Source organism: Nelumbo nucifera, chromosome 7 (genome assembly GCF_055504915.1).
Source record: "Nelumbo nucifera cultivar China Antique chromosome 7, China Antique-T2T, whole genome shotgun sequence".
NCBI lineage: Eukaryota > Viridiplantae > Streptophyta > Magnoliopsida > Proteales > Nelumbonaceae > Nelumbo > Nelumbo nucifera.
In genome coordinates this window covers 21,353,491-21,373,995 of record NC_142655.1, presented here as the reverse complement: position 1 = coordinate 21,373,995, position 20,505 = coordinate 21,353,491, and the positions used below count along the sequence as shown (strand labels likewise).

Below are 20,505 nucleotides of genomic sequence, written 5' to 3'. Positions count from 1 at the left end.
ATCTTCAAGCTTCTTTCCGTTAAATATGTCAATCCCCAGAATGTCTGAGAACTCCTCTCTCTCTCTCTCTCTCTCACATTACTCTCGTCGGAACAACCTTCTCTTACCTCACAAAAGAAGAGGCTTAACCTTTTCACCTTAAGAAATGCAGTTTATATCAACTCAACATTGTTATATTGCCTTCACTAAACAACAAACCTTCACTAAACAACAACACAAAAGGGACCCATTCAAAGATTAAAAACTATTAAACATGACCCAGAACATCCCATGAACATAGAATGAACCATCCAAACCAAGGCTGGTTCAATCTTGATTTTCTTTTTCTTTTTGGATTTTTCCTACTTCTAGGCGATGCCCATATCACGATTTTCAAATTTCAGAACAAAATTAAGCAGAACCAGAAGGTTCAATCCTAAAGGTAACAACCCCAGAGCATTCCATAAACATACAATGAACCATCAAAACCAAGGCTGGTTCACCCATATACATGGGATCTCTGGTCTTGATTTTCTCTTTCTTTCACTTTTTCCCACTTTTAGGCCATACCCACATCAAGATTTTGATTTCAGAACATAATTAGTGATGATCGGTATAAAGAACAACCAATAATAGAAGGAAAAAAAAAAGCAGATTAAAGGAAGAAAAAGCGCAACAAAGAAATTAAACAAAAAATTGTTACAAAGAAAGCTACGTACCTATAAGCTGCTGAGGGTCAAATTGATAGATATTGATTTCAGTGATTGTATCAATTCTCAGAGTGGGATCTCTCGTCTTTTCATCCAAGTAATAGACTATCAATTCTTCATCAGTGGGTGCAAATTTGAAGCCTGGAGCAAGCATTATGCCTTTAACGTTTTTCCATGGTTTTCTTTCCATGTTAATTCTCTAATCTTCCACTAAAGAGTCAAAACAAACAACAGAAACGTGACGACAGAGAAAGAAGAAAACAAACAATGATCTTATCTTATGTGTGTAAATATATAAGAGTCTCGAGCTGAGCTGTGGGCTTTTCTTTTTCTTTTTTTCTTTTTCTTTTTTATTATTTTTGCTTCAAGGGGGGGCTGCACATGAGTATGTAGAGATGATGTTGGCTTTTTGCAAACAGCCAAGAGTACAGTGCATCAAGCATAGCAGATCAGGACTGGCTACCTTTTTTATAATAATGTACAGATTTACCAATAATCCCTGCATGTACACACTCCCTCTTTGATATGATGAAATCTGACAGCATCCCTCAAGATAATTTCTGTATTCGTGATCTTTGATATGAATTTTGCAGCAACATGGCAATCTTCACACGTTCGAAGATTTTTCAATATTCTAATGGGTGTACCAGGTGCTGCTTTTAGCAAGCCATAAGCCATGGCCAATTTCTCGCTATGACTCCTCAGTACATTTTCCTTCACATCAGCTTCCACATCATGTAAGACAACTTTAGTCGCAGGAGTATATCCAACTTTGCTGATTCTTTCCATCAATTCCTCTAATTTTTGATATATTTTACCAGAATCTGAGTGGGACATGTCACCGGAGATGAAACAATGAACCTTATTACCTATCTCAATTGAGCTCCAGCCTGCTGGTTTCCTCAAGCCTTTTTCTCTCATTAAACCCCTTATTTCTCGTACTTCTGACCACATCCCAGCAGCCGCATATATGTTTGACAGCAAGACATAGAAACCTGGATCTACAGAGTTCAACTCAAATAGCCGCTCAGCAGCAAATTTACCAAGTTCAACATGGCCATGGATCCTGCATCCACCCAACAATGCACCCCATATGCCTGGAGATGGTTCAGTGGGCATTTGATTAATCAAAGACACTGCATCGTCCAAAAGCCCTGCACGTGCAAACATGTCCACCATACAAGCATAGTGCTGCAGACGTGGGATGATGCCATGGACATCAACCATCTTTCGGAAATATCCTTGACCCTCTTCAACAAATCCAGCATGAGCACAAGCTGATAAAACTCCAACATAGGTGATGTGATTAGGTTTGATATTATTTTCTTGCATTTTCTCAAACAGCATGATGGCCTCAGCCCCATAACCATGGGTGCCATATCCATCAATCATGGAGCTCCAAGCAACAACACTTTTATTAGGAATGAGATTGAACAGCCTCTGGGCAGCAACTAAGTCACTAGATTTGGCAAAAGCATCCATCAAAGCAGTCATTACATACTCATCCAAGTCCAAAGCATTCCTGATGGCAAAACCATGACAGGATCTTACCAAATGGAGTGCACCAACACGGCCAACAGCAGGTAAAATTCCAGCTAAAGTAGAGCCATTCGGTTTCAATCCATTGTGTTGCATTTTTCTAAACAATTCAAAGGAATCACCTATCATCCCACTTTGGACATAACAAGAAATCAGGCAATTCCAAGCAATCAAATCTTTCGTAGGCATTTCTTCAAACAATTTCTTAGTCAACCAGAAGTCACCAGAATTTGCATACATCTCCAAAAGAGCAGTAGAAATGACAACATCAGCACCAAATCCATTCTTTATCACCCAAGAATGAATCCACTTGCCTGTATAAATTAATAAAAATTACTAACTTCAATTAAATATTAATAAATAGTGTATACAACAAAACACCCCCAGAGGAAACCATCCACCTTCTAGTTAGTCAAGCCTTATGCCCTCATCTGTGAACACAAAGAAGGTTCCAGAACGACCTATTGGTTTCAATTAGCAAGGAAATCTCATACTACTATAGACACAGTGGTTTATTTATCTTAGGCCTTCATTTGGGAGTCTCCAACAGGCTTTTTGTGCTTTTTATGTTGGAGAAGCCAAAAGCTAGTGAAAAAAAAATGGCAAAAAAACTCAAAACAGGCTTTTTTTTATGCAAAAAGCTCCATTGGAATTAAACAAAAAGGCAACGAGTAGCCAAATAGTAAAAAAAGTGCCTTTTCAAAAAGCACATCTCAAAAAATGACTTTTCAGAAGTCTGTTTAGGCCAAAATGTACTCCAAACGTGGCCTTAACCATCTAAGAAATCAATTCAGACTTCCTACCCACAAGACACTATAGCTGTACACTGGGAATATCTCCCCATGAATGGGTAACATGCAAATACGGGAGATATTCTCAATGTGCAGCTGTAGTGAGGTGTGGGTAGGAGATCCGAACTGCTAAGAAATAGCCTATCGGATTATCCGATAACATTAAAGACAGATGTTCATAGACCTAAGTAGCAGAGAAAATGTTGGGAAACAGATTGTTGGTGCACACAATTATTTCACAGATTCTTGATTGAAGAGTTGGGACCAATTTTTGTACTATATAATTGAAGGATTTCTATATCATACAGACTGCAAGTTACTGAGCAGCTTTAAAATGTGAAATATTTTATTGTGTTTTTCCTCTCTATTTTCCATATAGTGATTCCTCACTTATCCAAAAAATGAAAATGATCACCTAGAAAGATCCTCTAGATCTTTACCAAAAAAGGTTATTGAGAAAAAAAATTTGGTAGCTAGAAAGTGTACTGCAGTGTTATTGAAAAAAAAAAAAATCGGTTGCTTTCCCACCTAATGTAATTCACCCAATCAGAGTAGCAAAAAACAAAGTTAACCCAATTAGAGAAGTCACTGGGTTTTTAGTATTTAGATAGCCCGATTCAGGATGCCTTATAAACATTCCCTTAGTTATATCTCTGCTAGGAGTAGAGACAACCTTTTGATTCTGTTGAGAATACATTGTGTTGCAAGGGTTTTTTTTAATTTGTCATCATAAGATTTTTGGTGTGTGGGTGTGAACAGTGAATAACACACCACATTCGAACCCTTCTTCTCTTCTTATTCTTTCTACTGATTCTAATTTATAACCGTAAGATATACATATTAGACCAAATGGATTTTAGCTATAGGTATACATTTCTCCTTGGTTTGAGAGAAACCAGTACAAATAAACAAATAGGTAACACCTTTATATAGCATTCAAGAAGGGACAATAGTAAGCCAAGTTTTGTGAACAAGGTTGTATATGGTCATTTCTCCTACATAGAATCAAGATTTGTAGGAGTTTTATGAATTAGTATAGTGTTAGTCTTGTATATTTACAGTGCAAAGTCTTGTATATTGTATTTCTAAACCTATATTTTCACTTACATATTTGTATTTGTACTCTTTCCAAACTGAGCCCAAGGATCAATATTTGCTTTCCCACATTGCAGATCTGTAGCCAGATTTCTACATCCAGGTATATGTGCTAGTCAGTTATTTTCTTTTTACTTCATGGACTCAAGAGGAAAAGACTCTTAGCTGGACTAAGCTAAGCATCAATTTCAACAGGACTGTTGAAATATTGACAATAGAGATGGGTATAGACTATAGAGAACAAGGACGATAAAAATAAGTATGGCGGTTTGACAGTGCATTGTGTAGAAGTACCAATTTTCCTCCTTTTGATAAGAATTGCTTCTACTCGGTCTACTTACATTGGAACAATTCAACAATGGGGTCCCAGGTTTCCAGTGCTCTATAATTGGCTCCTCAGGGGTACTAAATACTTAGTAGGGAGGGCACCAAACCTTGTTGGTTTGAAGCCTTGTATACCTAATTTATAAATATAAGCATAAATATGTACTATCATATTCATGCAAACATGGGTATTAGTAGTATTAAATGTGTAAATAATAAAAAGACATCATATTATAGTAATATCTTACAATAAATATCCCTTTCTCATCATCATCCCCTCTCACTCCCTTCTTACGTAAAATAATTATATATACAAATCAATACATATATCTTTACATAGTTTAAAAGCATATATAATTAGAAGTTTAATAATTAAGGTTAGTTCAAGTTGCCCAAAGGCATCAATCCTAACTGAACCTGACTTTATATCGAGTTGGCATTTTCTAACTCTAACCCTAATAGAATCTTCAATCAAACTCATCTTTTTATCACATTGACATTTTCTAACCTAACCCTAACCCAATCTTCAACCCAAATGGGTAGGACCAACCCAAGTTGCACCCCTGTTTTTCAGTAGCCTCTTACCTAATAGGAACTCTTTTGGGTATCCACAAAACCATATAAACAAAGAAGAACACAGATCTAAAAGAAGATAGTATAATAAAAGGTTCTAAAATACAAAGGAGTAGGAGCTTGGTTTGCTCAACAAAATTTATGTATTGAAAGTTACTTTCGGAAAAAAAAAAAAGTTGACACTGGGAGATAGGGTGTAAAATATTATTAAAATCAAACTTTAGTCAGAAAATGGAGTTTTACAGTCAACTTGAGAGGAGTTATTTGACATTTTGACTTCTTTTTATTGCGGAGGATAGGAATAGGATGAGTACAAAGTCCATACAGATATATGTTATGCCATTTTCCAGTTCTGTTCATATCAATACTGAGCTTTTATAATCCACGAATAAATTAAAAAAAAAACTATCCAGGTAAATTTTATAAAAAAGTAATTATTTACAGAAAATAAAAATATATATGAGTGTGAAGTCATCAAAATTCAATTACCCTGGTGAAGGAACCGCAGCTGTGAGCAAGCAGAGATTACAGATGCAATAGCGACAAAGTCAACAGTCACACCTGCCACCCTCATCCTATTGTAGACTCCTAAGGCTTCTTCTGGCCTCCCATTCTGTGAATAGCCCGATAGAAATGCATTCCAAGAAACAACATCTCGTTCAACCATTCTGTCAAACAATCGGCGTGCACTATCAATCAACCCGTTTTTCATATACATATCCATTAACGCAACCGTCACAAACGGACTTGAATTGAGTCCAAATTTCACACAGTGCGCATGAAGCTGGGCCCCTTGACTGAGCATAAACGAAGTGGAGCAGGCTTTGAGGAGGAGAGGGAACGTGTATCGGTTAGGAGAGACACCAAGCTCCAACATTTGCAGATAAATTTGAAAGGCCTGTCGGAAGAGGGAGCCACAGATGTGAGCCTGGATGAGTGAGTTGAAGAGAAATGCATCTGGATGTTGCGGACATCGGTCGAAGACAGAAAGGGCGGATTCCAAGTCCCCGAACTTACCGTAGGAGGCGACCAATTTGGCTGTGAGACTGAGGTTACAGGGTGTAGATAACTTGACAAGCTGAGCGTGGGATTGCTTGAGGAGAGAGATGGATTTGGTTTGGGAGAGAGCCAAAGATGGAGAATTCTGACTAATGCAAGCTAGCTCCATGGGTTAAACCGTAAACAAGCCACACTTGGTCGTAGCGCTGTCATCTTCCCACCTTGAATTCGATGAAGTGATTTCTTGGTGCGGCCGCTGCAATTGATCTATTTAAGGCCATGATTTATGATTTTCGGTTGTAGCCCTAAGCTACGGTACCGGTGAACTCAACCGTAACAGAGTTTTTCAAACTGAGACAAACATAATTAATTTTCATTGGTAGCAAACTAACGGTCGGGTGGACAACGAGATTTATCCCAGCTCCTGAACAAAGCAAATTCCTAACCTTTATGCTTTTCAAAGAGCCCCTGAACTTTCTAATTTTTAGCCCCTATACTTTTATACTTTTTATGCTTTTCAAAGAGCCCCTGAACTTTCATATTCTAACATTTTACCCCCTCTATTTCCTCACTCATTAATGATAGATTTGGTTGCTGAGAAACTCATGGTATGGGAAGAATCTTTGGGGAATATTCCCTTTTTCATGCCTTTGTTTCAAAGGAAGCCCCGGGAAAGGAAGAAAAAAAACAGGGTCGTGAGTTTCCAAAAATCAATGGGGTCTCATCAAAAAGACCCCATTCAGAAAGGCAAATTGTGAGAAAATATTATCGAGAGGGACCTACCGGACTTCGTCCCATTTCTTCTAGTCGGCCAATAGTAACATCTTCGGCATCGCCTCTAGCGTTTTCCTCGTTAGGTAAGTTTCGATCTGGCATTCTCCCGTCATTTCAGTTTATTTTTATACCATTTTTGTCTTGTTTCATTAGATGGGTTCCCCTCCAAATCTCATTGCCAATTCCATCTATACTTGGTCGTCTAGATCTGGCTTTTGGCATTTGAGTTCGCTAGTTCCTTTCTCATCGCCAGTTCATTCGTCGGAGCTCCAGATTTGGCTTCTGGCATTTGTTTGTTCCAGATCTGGACATCAACATGAATATGAACTCAAATCTAGCATTTGTTCGCTCATCGGACATTAACACGAACCCAGATCTAACGTTCAAACCATTTTTTTTATTCTATTGATCTCAGATCTACTGTTTTTTTTTGTTGATATATATATATATATATATATATATACATACATATATATTGCTTCAGGTCATCTAAAACAACAAAACATTGTATCTTGGCATGAGGTAACACATTCTCTCTTTCATTTTTCTATGTATTGTTGATCAATGGATGGCTATTTTAAGAGTTATTATTTTTATAAATTTACGAAAACAATATATAATGTATCATGAAGGATTCGGTTGTGCTAGTTTTTCATATATTTTAGGAGTTACTATTTTATAAATTTAGGAAAACAATATATAATGGATCATGAAGGATTCGGTTGTGCTAGTTTTTCATATATTTTAAGAGTTATTATTTTTACTAATTTAGGAAAACAATATATAATGGATCATGAAGGATTCAGTTGTGCTAGTTTTTCATATATTTTAAGAGTTATTATTTTTATAAACTTATCTGTTTATATTAAAAAAGCATATCCGCTTCTTTTCAAGAGTGAACTTTCAGTTGTGCTAGTTCTTCATATATTAAAAAAAATCCAAAGCATTGGTAGTTATTCAATAATCCAACCATTAATCAAATGTTATATTTGGATTTTTACCATTCATCTCAAACTTGAGAGGTCATTCCTTTTATAGCATGTATGTGGGGGCTTGTTATGTAACATTGTCTTGGGATAAGTTAAAAACTTGGTGATGTAGGATAGGGAGAGATATCCTACTAGTGTGTAGGTAGTGGAATGGGTATTGTAGAAAACAAAATAGAAGATGATAATAGAAGAATAGATAATCATGTAAAAGAGAAATAACCCTTAGAAGAAGAAGAAGGAGGAGGATGAGGAGGAGGTGCACCTCACAATTTCATACTTCAATTTCTCAAACTGTTAGTAGTCAAAACTACCTGATTTGCAGTGTTCCATTGGCTCTCATTTTAAAATTTATGAAAGAACTCATCCAACTCTTCATCTAGTGTTTTAAAAAGGTCTATGAGGCTTGCCTTGAGGCAAGATTCAAGAGAAACACCATGAGACTTAACCTTTGACAATCATGCTTACAAGTATAACCACATACTTCAACCTTAAGGCACCTTATGTCAATAACATGTCCACCATGTGTGTGTATGTGCATGCGATTATTTAAATTATTAGTTATTTAATACCTATTTGCATGAACGCAATTAAATCTTTGTTAAGCTCCTAGTACTTTATAGTCCTTTATATGATGATGATGATGATTAATTCATCTATCACATTCTTGTTAAATATAAATAGTCTGTGTGCATAGTTTTATATTTTTTTCTCACACATTATAATATCTTAACATCTCAACTCAGACCTCACACTCTTTAAAATATTGCTATCATCTCATAGAAACAGCTCATAAATTGTATATAAGTTATGATGTTGCACATTTGGTGAAATTGAGTGCACAAACTGCTGCTCTAAGAAACTTGACTGAAGCAAAAGCAAGTAGTCCATCAAATATCCAAAGCTAGTAACGCAATTGTTTCTTATGTCTAAAAGGCTGTTATTGAAGCATCCCAAGAGAAAGCCTCTAAGTGCTGATTTGTTGTGGGTTTTATATGGTTATTCAAAGTGGGCTTATTATAGCTCTTTGAGGGTTCATATGTGAATGCCATCAACCCCATAACTGGTTTGTGTTATGTTTGTCTTGTTATTTTGTTGAATATTGTTTATTTAATGTTTTTTATTTAATATGTTTGATTTGTGTGTGTTTTTTTGTGGGTAAAAACTTGTAGAAAGCAGGAAACATACACACACAGAGTGTGAGAGAGAGGGAGAGGGAGAGAGAGAGAGAGAGAGAAAGAGAGAGTGTGTGTGTGTAAGAGTAAAGAGAGATAAGTTGAGAGGGAGAGAGAGAATGAGTGAGTGAGTGAGTGAGGGAGAGAGAGAGAGAGAGAGAGAGAGAGATTAGGCCGGATGGGCCATAGTATCCACTAAACCTTCAAACTATATTTTTTTTAATACTATTATTTCAAATACATTGTGTGACAGTTGATTATTGTTAAATTTTCCCTATTATTTGATTAAATTGCCCTCTCATTAAAAACATTAATACCAAGCAAGGTTAGATCATTTATTCTATATAAACACGGATGGACAATGAGATGTTGATTGTGATTGCTGGAGTTGCAACTAGTGGAGTTGCAGTTGCATTGACCCTTGTACAAGAATGGTTGGACTATGTTAATAGGGAACCTTCTGTCAATCGAGACTTACAAAGACAAGATTTATTGGATCGGTTGTATAAGGGATGATAAGTTGATTGTTACAACCAACTCAGAATGGGGAAGGAATCCTTCTACAGGTTGTGTAAAATTCTATTGAAGATCGGACGACTTCATGATACATTGAAGACTAGTGTAGAAGAACAAGTTGTTAGATTCCTGTACATTTTAGCACATAATGTTAGGAATAGGACTATGGGATTTCATTTTAGTAGATCTAGAGAGACTGTTAGCCGCCACTTCAACTCTGTGTTAGATGCAATTTTGAGTTTAGAAGATAGATACCTGATCCAACCAAGTAGTCTTGACACACCACCAAAGATTGGAAACCAACACGACTTTTGGCTATATTTTCAGGTAAGGAAAGTGACAATATTACATATTTCAATTATCTATGTTGATTTAGGTAGTGAATCACATAGTACAATCAATATGCTTTGCTTGGTAGGATTATGTTGGGGCAATTGACGGGACACACATACCTGTGAAGGTTTTGCTTGCAGATGTAGCTAGATTACACGGTCGTAAGTCTTACCCAAAACAAAATATCCTTGTTGCGTGTTATTTCAACTTGCTTTTCACCTACGTGTTACTTGGATGAGAGGGTGCTGCATCGGACTCTTGCATGTTAAGTAGTGCAATGGCAAAGGAACACAAACTACATGTCCCACAAGGTGCTAATACATATCCATATAGGCCATATCAGGTGTAAATGTGGAAATTGGTAATTGGTATCTAATCATTTTCTCATATGTTGAAATAGGTAAATATTACTTGGTATATTCTGGGTTTGCTCTAAAGTCTTGGCTTCTTAACATTGTATTAGAGCACAAGATACCATTTGAAGGAATGGGGTGCACATCAACCTGAGAACCCCAAAGAATTATTCAACCTCCGTCATGCTTCACTATGAAATGCAGTTGAGCGAATTTTTGGGGTTCTCAAGAAGCGGTTTCCACTATTGGTTTCTGAGTAGCATTACCCATTCAAAACAAAAGTAAAAATTGTCTATGCATGTTGCATATTGCATAACCATGCCATGGTTGTGGATCCGTATGACCGAATCATGTCTCAATATGATCACAATGTTGTTGAAGGTGCAACGGTTGATGCAGATGATGGGGAAGTGGTAGATGATACTCAAGCATCTCAACCGTCTCAACACGTTAGTAGAAATGAGTCTGTCAGAGAAGGACATCGTCTTAGAGACGAGATAGCAAATCAAATGTGGGCAGATTATCAGTTGGCTCGGTCAAGGCATCGGCGTTAAATTTCTTTGTTTAATCTTCACATGTATTTCTATGTTTGACTTCACAATGTACATGTACTCTTTATTTAATTATTAGCATTTTTTATTTTCTTCCCTTTGACTAGTTTATGTTAAGAACACAACTATCTTGTGTTGGACATTATTATTTTTAGTTGTACTATGTGTGTGTTTTTTCTTTTTTTTTTTATGGATGACTGGAATGATGGAACTTGGTATAAATTTGGTTGATATTGGTTGAAATATTGTTATGAACTAGTTGAGGTGGCACGCTAGATGTATGAATTTTATTGTGTTCATTGTGTAATTTGACTTATTGTTGTTTGGTTAGAATTAGACATGGATACTAAATCCAACGAAATTGATGGTAGAGCTAATAAGGTGAACATGAGTTGGACAAGTGAGATGGATAACACAGATTGAAACTCTGGTGGAGCAAGCCACCCTTGGACACAAGGTTGACAAGAGCTTTAAGGCTTTGCCATACACTACAGTTGCAAGAGCCACAAGTCTAAAATATGAAGTGGAGTGTGTACAGAACCACATTAGGAATTGAATGAAGACAATAAAGAAGAACTTTATGATAACGAACATCATCAACTCTAGTGGTTTTTCCCAGAGCACCGTATGTGGAATGAATACATTCAGATAAACTTCAATATGATATCCATCCTAAATATTACAATACACAAGTAAGATATGAACTTGTAGCAATTGATCCATTACAACTAAACGGGGACACCCAGAAACAAAGCAGTTTAGGAGAAAATCCATCCACAACTATGACCAACTAGCTATAGTATGTGGAAATGATCAAGTAACTGGTGTTGGGGCATTCACTAATATGGAACTAAATAGGCGTGAGGCAGCATCAGTGAATGAAACCACTAGCATGCCAACAATGCAAGAGCCTGTATTTGATGAGGTTAATGGAGACAATGTTGGTGACTCAACTCTTCAGGCTAGGTCACCTGAGGAGGGTAGCTTAGCTAAGTGGAGGGGTTTGCGGAAGAGAAAATGTCTGAGAACTCCTCTCTTTCTCTCTCAGACTCTCACTCTCGCCTGAACAACCTTCTCTCACCTCACAACTTTTCACCTTAAGACGTGCAGTTTGTCAACTCATTCACCAAACAAGAAGACGAAAAGGACTGGCTAGAGTCAACAAGGTGAACCCATTACGCTACAAGTTTCAAAGATTAAAAACTATTAAACCGGGCCCAGTCCCAGAACATCCCATGAACATAGATTGAACCATCCAAACCAAGGCTGTTTCAATCTTGATTTTCTTTTTCTTTCTGGTTTTTACCTATTTTAGATGATACCCACATCATGATTGACCAGAAGGTTCAACCCCAAAGGAACATCCCATAAACATACAATGAACCATCCAATCCAAGGCTGGTTCACCCATAAACATTTTCTTTAATTTTTGCCCACTTTTAGGCCATACCCACATCAAGATTTTTCAGATTTCAGAACATAATCAGGGATGATCGACATAGAGAAGTAGAGAACAACCAAGAATAGAAGAAAAAAATGTAGATTGAAAGAAGAAAAAACGTAACAAAGAAATTAAACAAAAAATTGTTACAAAGAAAGCTACGTACCTATAAGCTGCTCAGGGTCAAATTGGTAGATATTGATTTCAGTGATCGTATGAATTCTTAGAGTGGGATCTCTCGTCTTTTCAGCCAAGTAATAGACTATCAATTCTTCGTCAGTGGGTGCAAATCTGTAGCCCGCTGGAAGCATTATGTCTTTCCCATCTTTCCATGGTCTTCTCTCCATCGTAATATTCTAGTCTTGCACTACAGAGTTAAAAGAAACAAAAGAAACCAGATAACAGAGAAAGAAGAAAACAAAAATTGATCTTATATATCTATGTATTTCTAATAAAAGAGTATAAACCTAATCCAACTCAAATCGGGCTGAGCTGTGGGTTTTTTTAAGCCGTCTGTGTGGGACCCACCTCACAAAGCCAGAAGCGGCAGCATGAAAGCCTTCCCGAACGGGCACCTAATATAAGGTGATCCAAGTAAGCCACGGCCCGTACCACAGCCTTCTGGGCCTAAAGGCCTAAGGATTATAACGTATAATTCCAAGTCAATTGGGCCTAGAAGCATTGGGCTCTGACCGGACCAGATATGTGGGTCCAGGTTGGGCTGGGCTAAGAATGATCAACCCTACGACTACGCCTAGCTCAAATTCTAAAAGGCCCAAACAAATCGTCCCCAACCAGGCAACCACTCACATACATAATACGTTGCTGCTAGTATCGGCATTCGGCAGAGTGAACCGCTGACAGAGTTTTCAAACTAGAAGAGCAACAATGATACCAGGTGTAAAATCCAACAGATTGGAATCTTTATTTGGAGATTTTAGAGGGACTGAGGATCTACGGTCATGTATCGTTGAACTATTTATCCAGATGAAATATACCAATCCAATGGTTTATACAGAATCAATCTGGGGTCTACTGTTTTATCCATGCAACTGGTCTGTTCGGTCTCCTGGCAAAATATTTTACATTATTCCGATTTTACGGCGCGAATCAAAAAACGCGAAAAATGTTATTTCGCATGAAAATTTTTTTCCTTTTCCAGTTTACGGTGAAGGAAGCGCAACAGAGCAAGTCTCATTTGCTCTTTCAGTTTTGGAAAAAAAAAAAGAAAAAGAAAAAAATAACAATCCAAGCACACTTCTGCACTCCATCTCCTGTGATCTGGATGTTCTTTTAGGGTTTTGGAGTCGCTTTCTTATGATGTTCTTGCAAGCTTTCTTACTTGATGTGTAAGCAAGAAGAAAAGTTACACAGAATGAGGCTTTACAGAATGAGTTAGGGTTAGGGTTAGTGTTTGTTTAGTAACTCTTTTGAGCTGCTGATATGTCGACCCAGAATCAGATTTCGTCGAATTCTCTGTCGTCATCTTCATCATCTTCTTCTTCGTCATTGGAAAAGAAGCCTGGTACGCCAGAGAATGCCGGAAAGGAATCGGTGAGTTTACCGGAGCACGCAAAGAAGCGAATAGCTAGCTTGAATTTTACGGACCAGGGGAATTCTTCTAGAAAAGCTTTTAGAACGTCCGGGAATCAGGTGAGCATTGAAATTAATGAAAACTCTTGTGGAGTTAAATTTATTTTATGTATTTCCTATGAATTCCTTGGTGGGTTTTGAGGATTAGTCTGTCGTTTTTTTTTCACTTATTTAACTTGGTTTCCTCGACTGGAATGGTTTTCGTGGTGATGTTGTATCTTTGCTGATATGCTTTTATGTTGGTTGTATTTGAAGATAGTCCACGATTAGAAGAAGAAATCGTAGTGTAATTATCTACCTGCTGATATTTTGTGAGAAATCATTTGATTGCTGCAGTTGTATTGTTTTTTTCCTAAAACTTATATTTTATGAAATGCTTAGAAGATAACAAAATAAAGAGTTTTTTAAGTAATTAAGGTATTAAAATATATGAAAATAGAAAAAAAAATATAATCCATTGTCCTACCCTTTCATGTTCATTTAGCGTCTTTTGTTGTTCATGTCACATTTTTTTCCCAATACATCTAATGAAATTTCACTTTTATTGGAAGGGATTACATCTTAATGGTTCTTACAAAATTCAAGAACTGACATTTAAATAGCCAAATTAAAAAGGATCTAGTACCAGTTACTTGGATTCCATGATTAATATAGGTTGCAATAGGTTGGGACATATTTATTGCCAAAAGTTGTAAATTTCTGATTGTTCAGTTTGGTGGAAACTTACTACTTTAAATATAAAAGGCTTCCTAATTGGATCAAATAGGGAGCTTGTGTACACAACCCTACCTATTCTACCATGTGGAGAAATAAAGTGTCTGTTCATCAGATAGGGGGAAAACATTTTGCTCCTTGTTGGAAGTACATAATTCTATTTTTCATGGTGAATGACAAGTTTGTGTCTCCTTGACTGATTGACTCCTTGTTTTCTTGAAAAATTTTGAATGTTGGTTGAGGTAGCTTTAACATCCACTGTAAAAAATGGAAGTACACAGCCCATTCGATTGGCTGTGTCAAATCCTGAAGTGTGCACATTAGTCTTATACCCAAACTTGTATCAGATTTAGCTCGATCAATTATAACTGTACAAATATATTTTTTAATATAAATGTTGCTTATAAAAGAAGCTTTATTTTGATCATGTGGGAATGAATTTTGGGCCAATTTTTTTCATCAATTGTAATAGGAGGAATACAAGGACTCTTTCTGATTGCCAAACTAAACTTTCCACATGGAAGATTCCTAATTGTAGCAATTAGTTTCTGAGTAGTAATCCTGCTACCCATATGTGAGGGTAGTGGAGCTCCCTCAGCAACCGAGGAATATTCCATGTGAATTATAGGAGTCTGGTTCGGGGCTATAAGCCAACAAAGCCTCCAATGGAACCAAATATGAAGTTAAGTGCAAATCAAGGTGAATCCTGTGATGATTCAGGGAAGTATAGGAGTCTGGTTTGTTAATAGACTACATAAGTTTGTACTATTAACCTATTACCAAACCAAATATGTCATTGGAAATGAGTGTGGTAAGCCAATTTATGCAAAACCCTGAGGTCCCAAATTGGGATGTGCTATTTAAAATTGTGTTACCCATAAGAAGGTCCAGAGGGTGGCTTGTACAATTGTCTAGGAGGGAACTTGGTCATGTGGAAGATAAATAAGCAGAATATTGCAAGGAGTAGTGCTGAGGTGGTTTGGTTCCAATCTGTGCCTCATAAAATAAGCCCTTCTGCTGGGAGATTTTTCACCAAAAGATTAATACTAGTGAGTTATTGCAAAGAAAAAGACCAAACTAGTACTTCCACATCTTTTCCCCAATGTTTTAAAACACAGAGGCGTGACATGAGGCATTCCACTACTTGAAGGCCTGAGGCGTAGTTCAGAATGTAAGAGGCATAAGCCTCCTTAAGAGGAGGGGGATGAGAAGGAAGGAGGAGAGGGACGAGGAAGAAGAGGAAGGAGGATCTCATTTTTCTTTATTTTTAATAAAATTCTGTTATACTAAGAAGAATATGCATAACACTAGAGATGTCACTTCTGTATGTATGTTGCTGATAAAAAAAAAGTCACTGATGAATGGAAGCACCAATAAAGTGTGAAACATGGAACTGGCTCTTTCTTTCTTGTGTATTTTCCTAGATAGAGAGTCTTCAAACCAGTGTTTTCAACCTACCATTGACCTAGGGTCCTGGACAGTCAAAAACATTCGAACTTTCACTTGGTCACAATTCTGGCTCCAGTTTTCCTAAAACCCAAAAATTCTTCAAAAACTATTGGCTTGGTCAAAAACCGTCCAACCCTAGTGGTTGAACTGTTGACCTGTTTGACCTGGTCACCAGGTCATGGCTAATGGGTTAGCCAATAAGATGTATTGAAACTTCCATAGTCCATAACTTTGTTTTCGGTTATCTTTATACCGATTTGGGCTAATGTTTCAAGATCTACTCGTTTTTGGCACCTTGCCCCACTATTTTCTCCAAAAAAAAAAAAAAAAAACTTTTTTGGCCTCAAATCCTAGTTTTTAGTATTTTTATCTAGTATGATAGAAGTGTGATGCGCTAGAGTTTGGTGCGTGTCCAAGTCCAAAACCTTTTTCTTTATGGTTTTGTTCAAATCGTCCTCTCCCTGAATTTTCCCAAAGCATCAGCCATACTATTAGTTGATCTATGTCTCCATTTATATGCAGCTCTTATCTCTGCAGCCAGAGTCTTTGCTTCCCTAAGATATATCTGTATTTCCAGAGTATGTGACAATTTTTTTTTGAACCATCTCACTAAATTTTCAAATCCCTTTCCACCACTATGCCTGTGTAGTTTAATGATTTATCCAAGAAGGAGATTGGTGGTAATTCTTTTTTTGGGTTCAGTTATTTCAGTAATCAATGAAACTTATTAGACTAAGTTTTGAATCAATGAAATATGCTACTGAACATTTGACTTATGCAAATCCTCCAATTCTTCATCCTATAAACAAGGTAGGATCCATGAAAAGACATGCCTAACTTTGTTTTGTAATGTCTCTTCATGGGTCCCACAATGCCTGTAGGCGATGAATTCAAAAGTTGCTTCATATACTAATTCATTTCATGTGAAATTTTCAGATTGTATTGTATAGTAAGCATTTATTTTTGTTCTTTCATGCTACATACACAGGTTGAAATGTCAAACAAGGATGTTGGGATAAAGCAGTTAAGGTGGACACCTGCTATGGATCGTTGTCTCCTCCTAGTTCTAGCCAAAGAAGCAAGGGAAGGAAAGAAGGGTGATAAAGGATTTAAAAAGCCATCATATGCACGTGCAGCATCATATGTAAGCAAAAAATTTGGTGTTCTCTGTACAGCTGACAATGTTGAGAATCGATTAAGGACAACAAAGAAAAGGTACAATTTCATAATGGCACTGCAAAGAAATAGTGAGTTTGGATGGGATGACACCCAAAAGATGATAACAGCACATGTCCAAGCATACAATGATTATATTGCGGTATGTTAAACGTGATATATTTTAGCTTTTCTTTTTTTCTCTTCTTATTCCTTGTGAATATATTTAATTTTGTGTCTAAACCTTTCATGATGATTAAGGTGCATCCGAAGGCTGCTCAGTACCTAAATAGGCAGATTGATATGTATGATGAAATGATTATTGTATGTGGAAAAGATCAACCTACCGGAAGTTTTGATAAATCCCATGCCATTGTAAATGTAGAATCAGCTGATCCTGTTACAGAACATGAAGATTTCATTTTGGATGAGAATATTGATGCTGAAGAAACAGGGGAGGGCATGCAGTTTGAGAAGCAGCAGGCTCTGACACCTGATTACTCATCATCCAAGGCCAGGCATCATGGGAAGAGAAGTCGTTCCTTGGAATTTTTTAGCAGAAAGATTGATGAAATAGCAAAGCAGATTGGTGAGGTAGCTGCAGCATTGAAAAACACTCGCTACCAGGACATTTCTCATGTACTTTATTCAGAAGTTATGAAATCTGAAGGCTTCAATGAATCATTTCTTGCTTCAGCCTTTGATTACTTAAATGAACATGATACAATTGCTAGGTCCTTCCTTGCAAAAAGCCCAAACCTCCGGCGTAAGTGGTTGCTTAAATTTCATGCCCAGATGGTTGATAGTGGGGCAGGTAGTTGCATTTAGTAAGGGCAAAATCTGATACTTGTGATTGTAATTATTGTAATTTAGTTGGTGCTTTTCATATATTTCTTCTTGCGCAAGGATGTATTTTGTTTATACATGATATCTGATGTGTTTCCTTCTCCTCTTGGGAATGGTTCTGTCAAGCTTGTCTGGGAACCTACTCAGACTAGACATGTAGTCATGTGAAAGTATCTTTTTGCATTTTCTCTTTCAATTCGACATGATTGTTTTTATTCATTTATTTGTTTATTACTTTGTGGCAATGTTTATGGAACACTGGCTTAAATCCATTCATGATCTTTCCAGTAAAATACATATAATGCTTCAATATGTAAAAGAGCATAGATAACAAGTTGATGGCTTCAAGCATGAACTAGATGATATTTGCACTGTTGAATTGAATTTTACTGTTGATATGATTGACAGAGCCGTGCATATACAGTGGAGCAAGTCAAGTGTTTTTTTTTTTTTTGATGATGGGAGCAAGTCAAATGTTTATTCTGTACAAATACACAACTTGCAAGAATGTTGCATGGAGAGTATCCAGGCTTGATCAGGGGGATCCAAAGATAGATCACAAGGGTGAATATAACTGGATTGTATCCTTTTATTCTAGCTATGCATCCCTTCATTATTTTCTTGTCTATTTTGCAGTTTTAGATAGGTCTGATTGGATTTTCACTATAAAGAGTTCCATTTTGTAGTTAAAAAACATGTGATAAATATTAAGGACACTACATATGATATTGTGCTATAAATAGGCAATAGATTGCCAATTTTGCTTTCAGAATAAGATCCTGGCAGGAAGAAAATAATAAAGAAAAAACATTGATCCTGAAAATTTATTCCCATAAGGTGCTATCCACTCAAATTGGTTAGTTAGGACCCAATTAATGGAACGTTGATAAGGATTTCCATTTTTTTTTGATAGATTACTCCTTTCTTTTTGTTGCAGGAAAGAAAATGTTAAAAACATTGAAAAGCAAAAGCCTTGATCAATTGTCATTGATCTGGAAAACCATGTATACGTGGATCAAAAAGACTTCACCTGCCAACTCTGTTGTCTATGAAGGAATTAGGGTTACGACTTACATTTACCGATGCGTCTCATTCTATGAAGCTACTAAAACCATTACATCATTTGCTCATTTTTTTGTTCATTCCATCAAAAAGACCTTACCTGCCAATTGTTAAAACATGTTGGCTTTTGATAAACAAGAAAGAAATAAAATACTTTATATTATACCTAGATGTCCAGCTTGTCATGACAATTTTCTCCATCCCCACTGGGTACCTAGCCTCCCCCAGATGGGGTCGAGGATGGGAATGACGAGGAACCTGATTGGAATGGAGATGGTATGGGGAGCCGGGGATGGAGGTTGATTTTTCTCTCCAGTCGATGATGGAGAGTATGGTCCCTGCCCTGTTTTCATTCCTAAATTCATCACCTAAATCAAATTACTGTTCAAGATCTGATTGTTTCCTTTGTTTTTGCAAGGCAAGCATGTAGGTCATATTCATCTTGAAACTTGAGGGGAAGGTGTGAGGCGTACACCTCTGCAAATTGAGGTGGGAACCTCTTCTAAACCTCGTCAGGCCATTGGAATCATGCCACCATAAACCCTTAAAAAACAATAGGCTATAATTATAACCCCTATCCAGATATGTTTTAAACTAAAATTGACCCAGAGGCTGAGGCCAAACCATTTAAAATTTTTGCCTCAAGTTTGCTGGTCACCAACTGTCAGCATGTTATCTATCTATCTAATGTATAATAATATATAATAGATAAGGTTCAAAGTATTGATATGTATTCGTCCGTATCGATTGATACGTATTGTTTCGAGACCTTCTCGATATGTTTTTATAGTGGGTATATCGGAGTTCTGACCGGTTCAAGGGGTGGAGGGGCCTCCAATTGCCCCCCTGAATTGGTTTTGAAAAAAATAAAAAAAAATAAAAATACAGTATCGATATCGTCTGATACACCCCTACCGGTGTATCGGACGTATTGATATTTTGAACCTTCGTAATAGATACATTATTTTATATTTAATTTATATTTTTTTAAAATTTAATTTTTTATTTATAAAAAATGTTAAATAAACGACAGGGTTGAAATTACTACAATAGATGCATTATTTTAAGATTCAAACGAACGATTCGACCATCCAAATCAACGGCAGGTTGAAATCATTGCTGTGGGATGGACAGTTTGGATTGACTACATTCACCCATAAATTTGGAAGATGGTAGGTTTTTAATCAAGGACAAAAGCCCTACTTAACTCAAATAGCTAACCTTTTTTTTTTTTTCTCTTTTGTCATGTCACTCTTCCAACAATAATTTGGCCTGGACTGTTTCTTGCAATACATCTAATTGCAGAATTTCTTTCTATCATTAACCAAGCCATCAACATTAACCTTGCTTGTGTTTAGGTGTGGAGTTTCAATTGAACAGTTTCTCATGCTTTAACTTTTTTATTCTTACTTTCTAGTCAGAAACTTATATCAAAATTTTCCAAATACCTCACAAGCATTCTTGGGGTCTTTTCAACTATTAATTTCTGCTATGCCGGTGTTTCCTCCATAAAAAAAATGAAATTAAATTATTCCCATCAGCTCAGA

General features: G+C 36.7%; 2 protein-coding genes and 1 long non-coding RNA gene across 3 annotated transcripts; 2 read left to right on the top strand and 1 right to left on the bottom strand.

The window, feature by feature from the left end:
• Nucleotides 1-942: 942 nt before the first annotated feature.
• Nucleotides 943-6,491, bottom strand: LOC104593601 (pentatricopeptide repeat-containing protein At2g01510, mitochondrial-like). Its single transcript, XM_010253529.2, has 2 exons — nucleotides 5,501-6,491; nucleotides 943-2,542 (listed from the first exon to the last, which is right to left on the bottom strand). Exons 1-2 carry the CDS (start codon nucleotides 6,177-6,179, stop codon nucleotides 1,176-1,178), a joined length of 2,046 nt encoding a protein of 681 aa, XP_010251831.2. The 5' UTR covers nucleotides 6,180-6,491; the 3' UTR covers nucleotides 943-1,175.
• Nucleotides 6,492-7,312: 821 nt separating this feature from the next.
• On the top strand, nucleotides 7,313-10,949 carry LOC148790258 (uncharacterized). The gene is made up of 2 exons (XR_016078764.1): nucleotides 7,313-10,105; nucleotides 10,195-10,949. It is a non-coding gene; the product is annotated as an uncharacterized LOC148790258 (long non-coding RNA).
• Nucleotides 10,950-13,285: 2,336 nt separating this feature from the next.
• On the top strand, nucleotides 13,286-19,087 carry LOC104593603 (uncharacterized). Its single transcript, XM_010253532.3, has 5 exons — nucleotides 13,286-13,792; nucleotides 16,884-17,213; nucleotides 17,312-17,816; nucleotides 18,305-18,460; nucleotides 18,834-19,087. Exons 1-5 carry the CDS (start codon nucleotides 13,583-13,585, stop codon nucleotides 19,070-19,072), a joined length of 1,440 nt encoding a protein of 479 aa, XP_010251834.2. The 5' UTR covers nucleotides 13,286-13,582; the 3' UTR covers nucleotides 19,073-19,087.
• The last annotated feature ends 1,418 nt before the right edge of the window (nucleotides 19,088-20,505 follow it).

Coding starts and splice junctions, on each gene's coding strand:
- LOC104593601 (XM_010253529.2), bottom strand. CDS start 6,179: ATGGAGCTAGCTTGCATTAGTCAGAATTCTCCATCTTTGGCTCTCTCC. Junction 2,543..5,500: donor GCTGCGGTTCCTTCACCAGG/GTAATTGAATTT, acceptor TAATTTATACAG/GCAAGTGGATTCATTCTTGG.
- LOC104593603 (XM_010253532.3), top strand. CDS start 13,583: ATGTCGACCCAGAATCAGATTTCGTCGAATTCTCTGTCGTCATCTTCA. Junction 17,214..17,311: donor CATACAATGATTATATTGCG/GTATGTTAAACG, acceptor ATGATGATTAAG/GTGCATCCGAAGGCTGCTCA. Junction 18,461..18,833: donor TCCAAAGATAGATCACAAGG/GTGAATATAACT, acceptor TTTTTGTTGCAG/GAAAGAAAATGTTAAAAACA.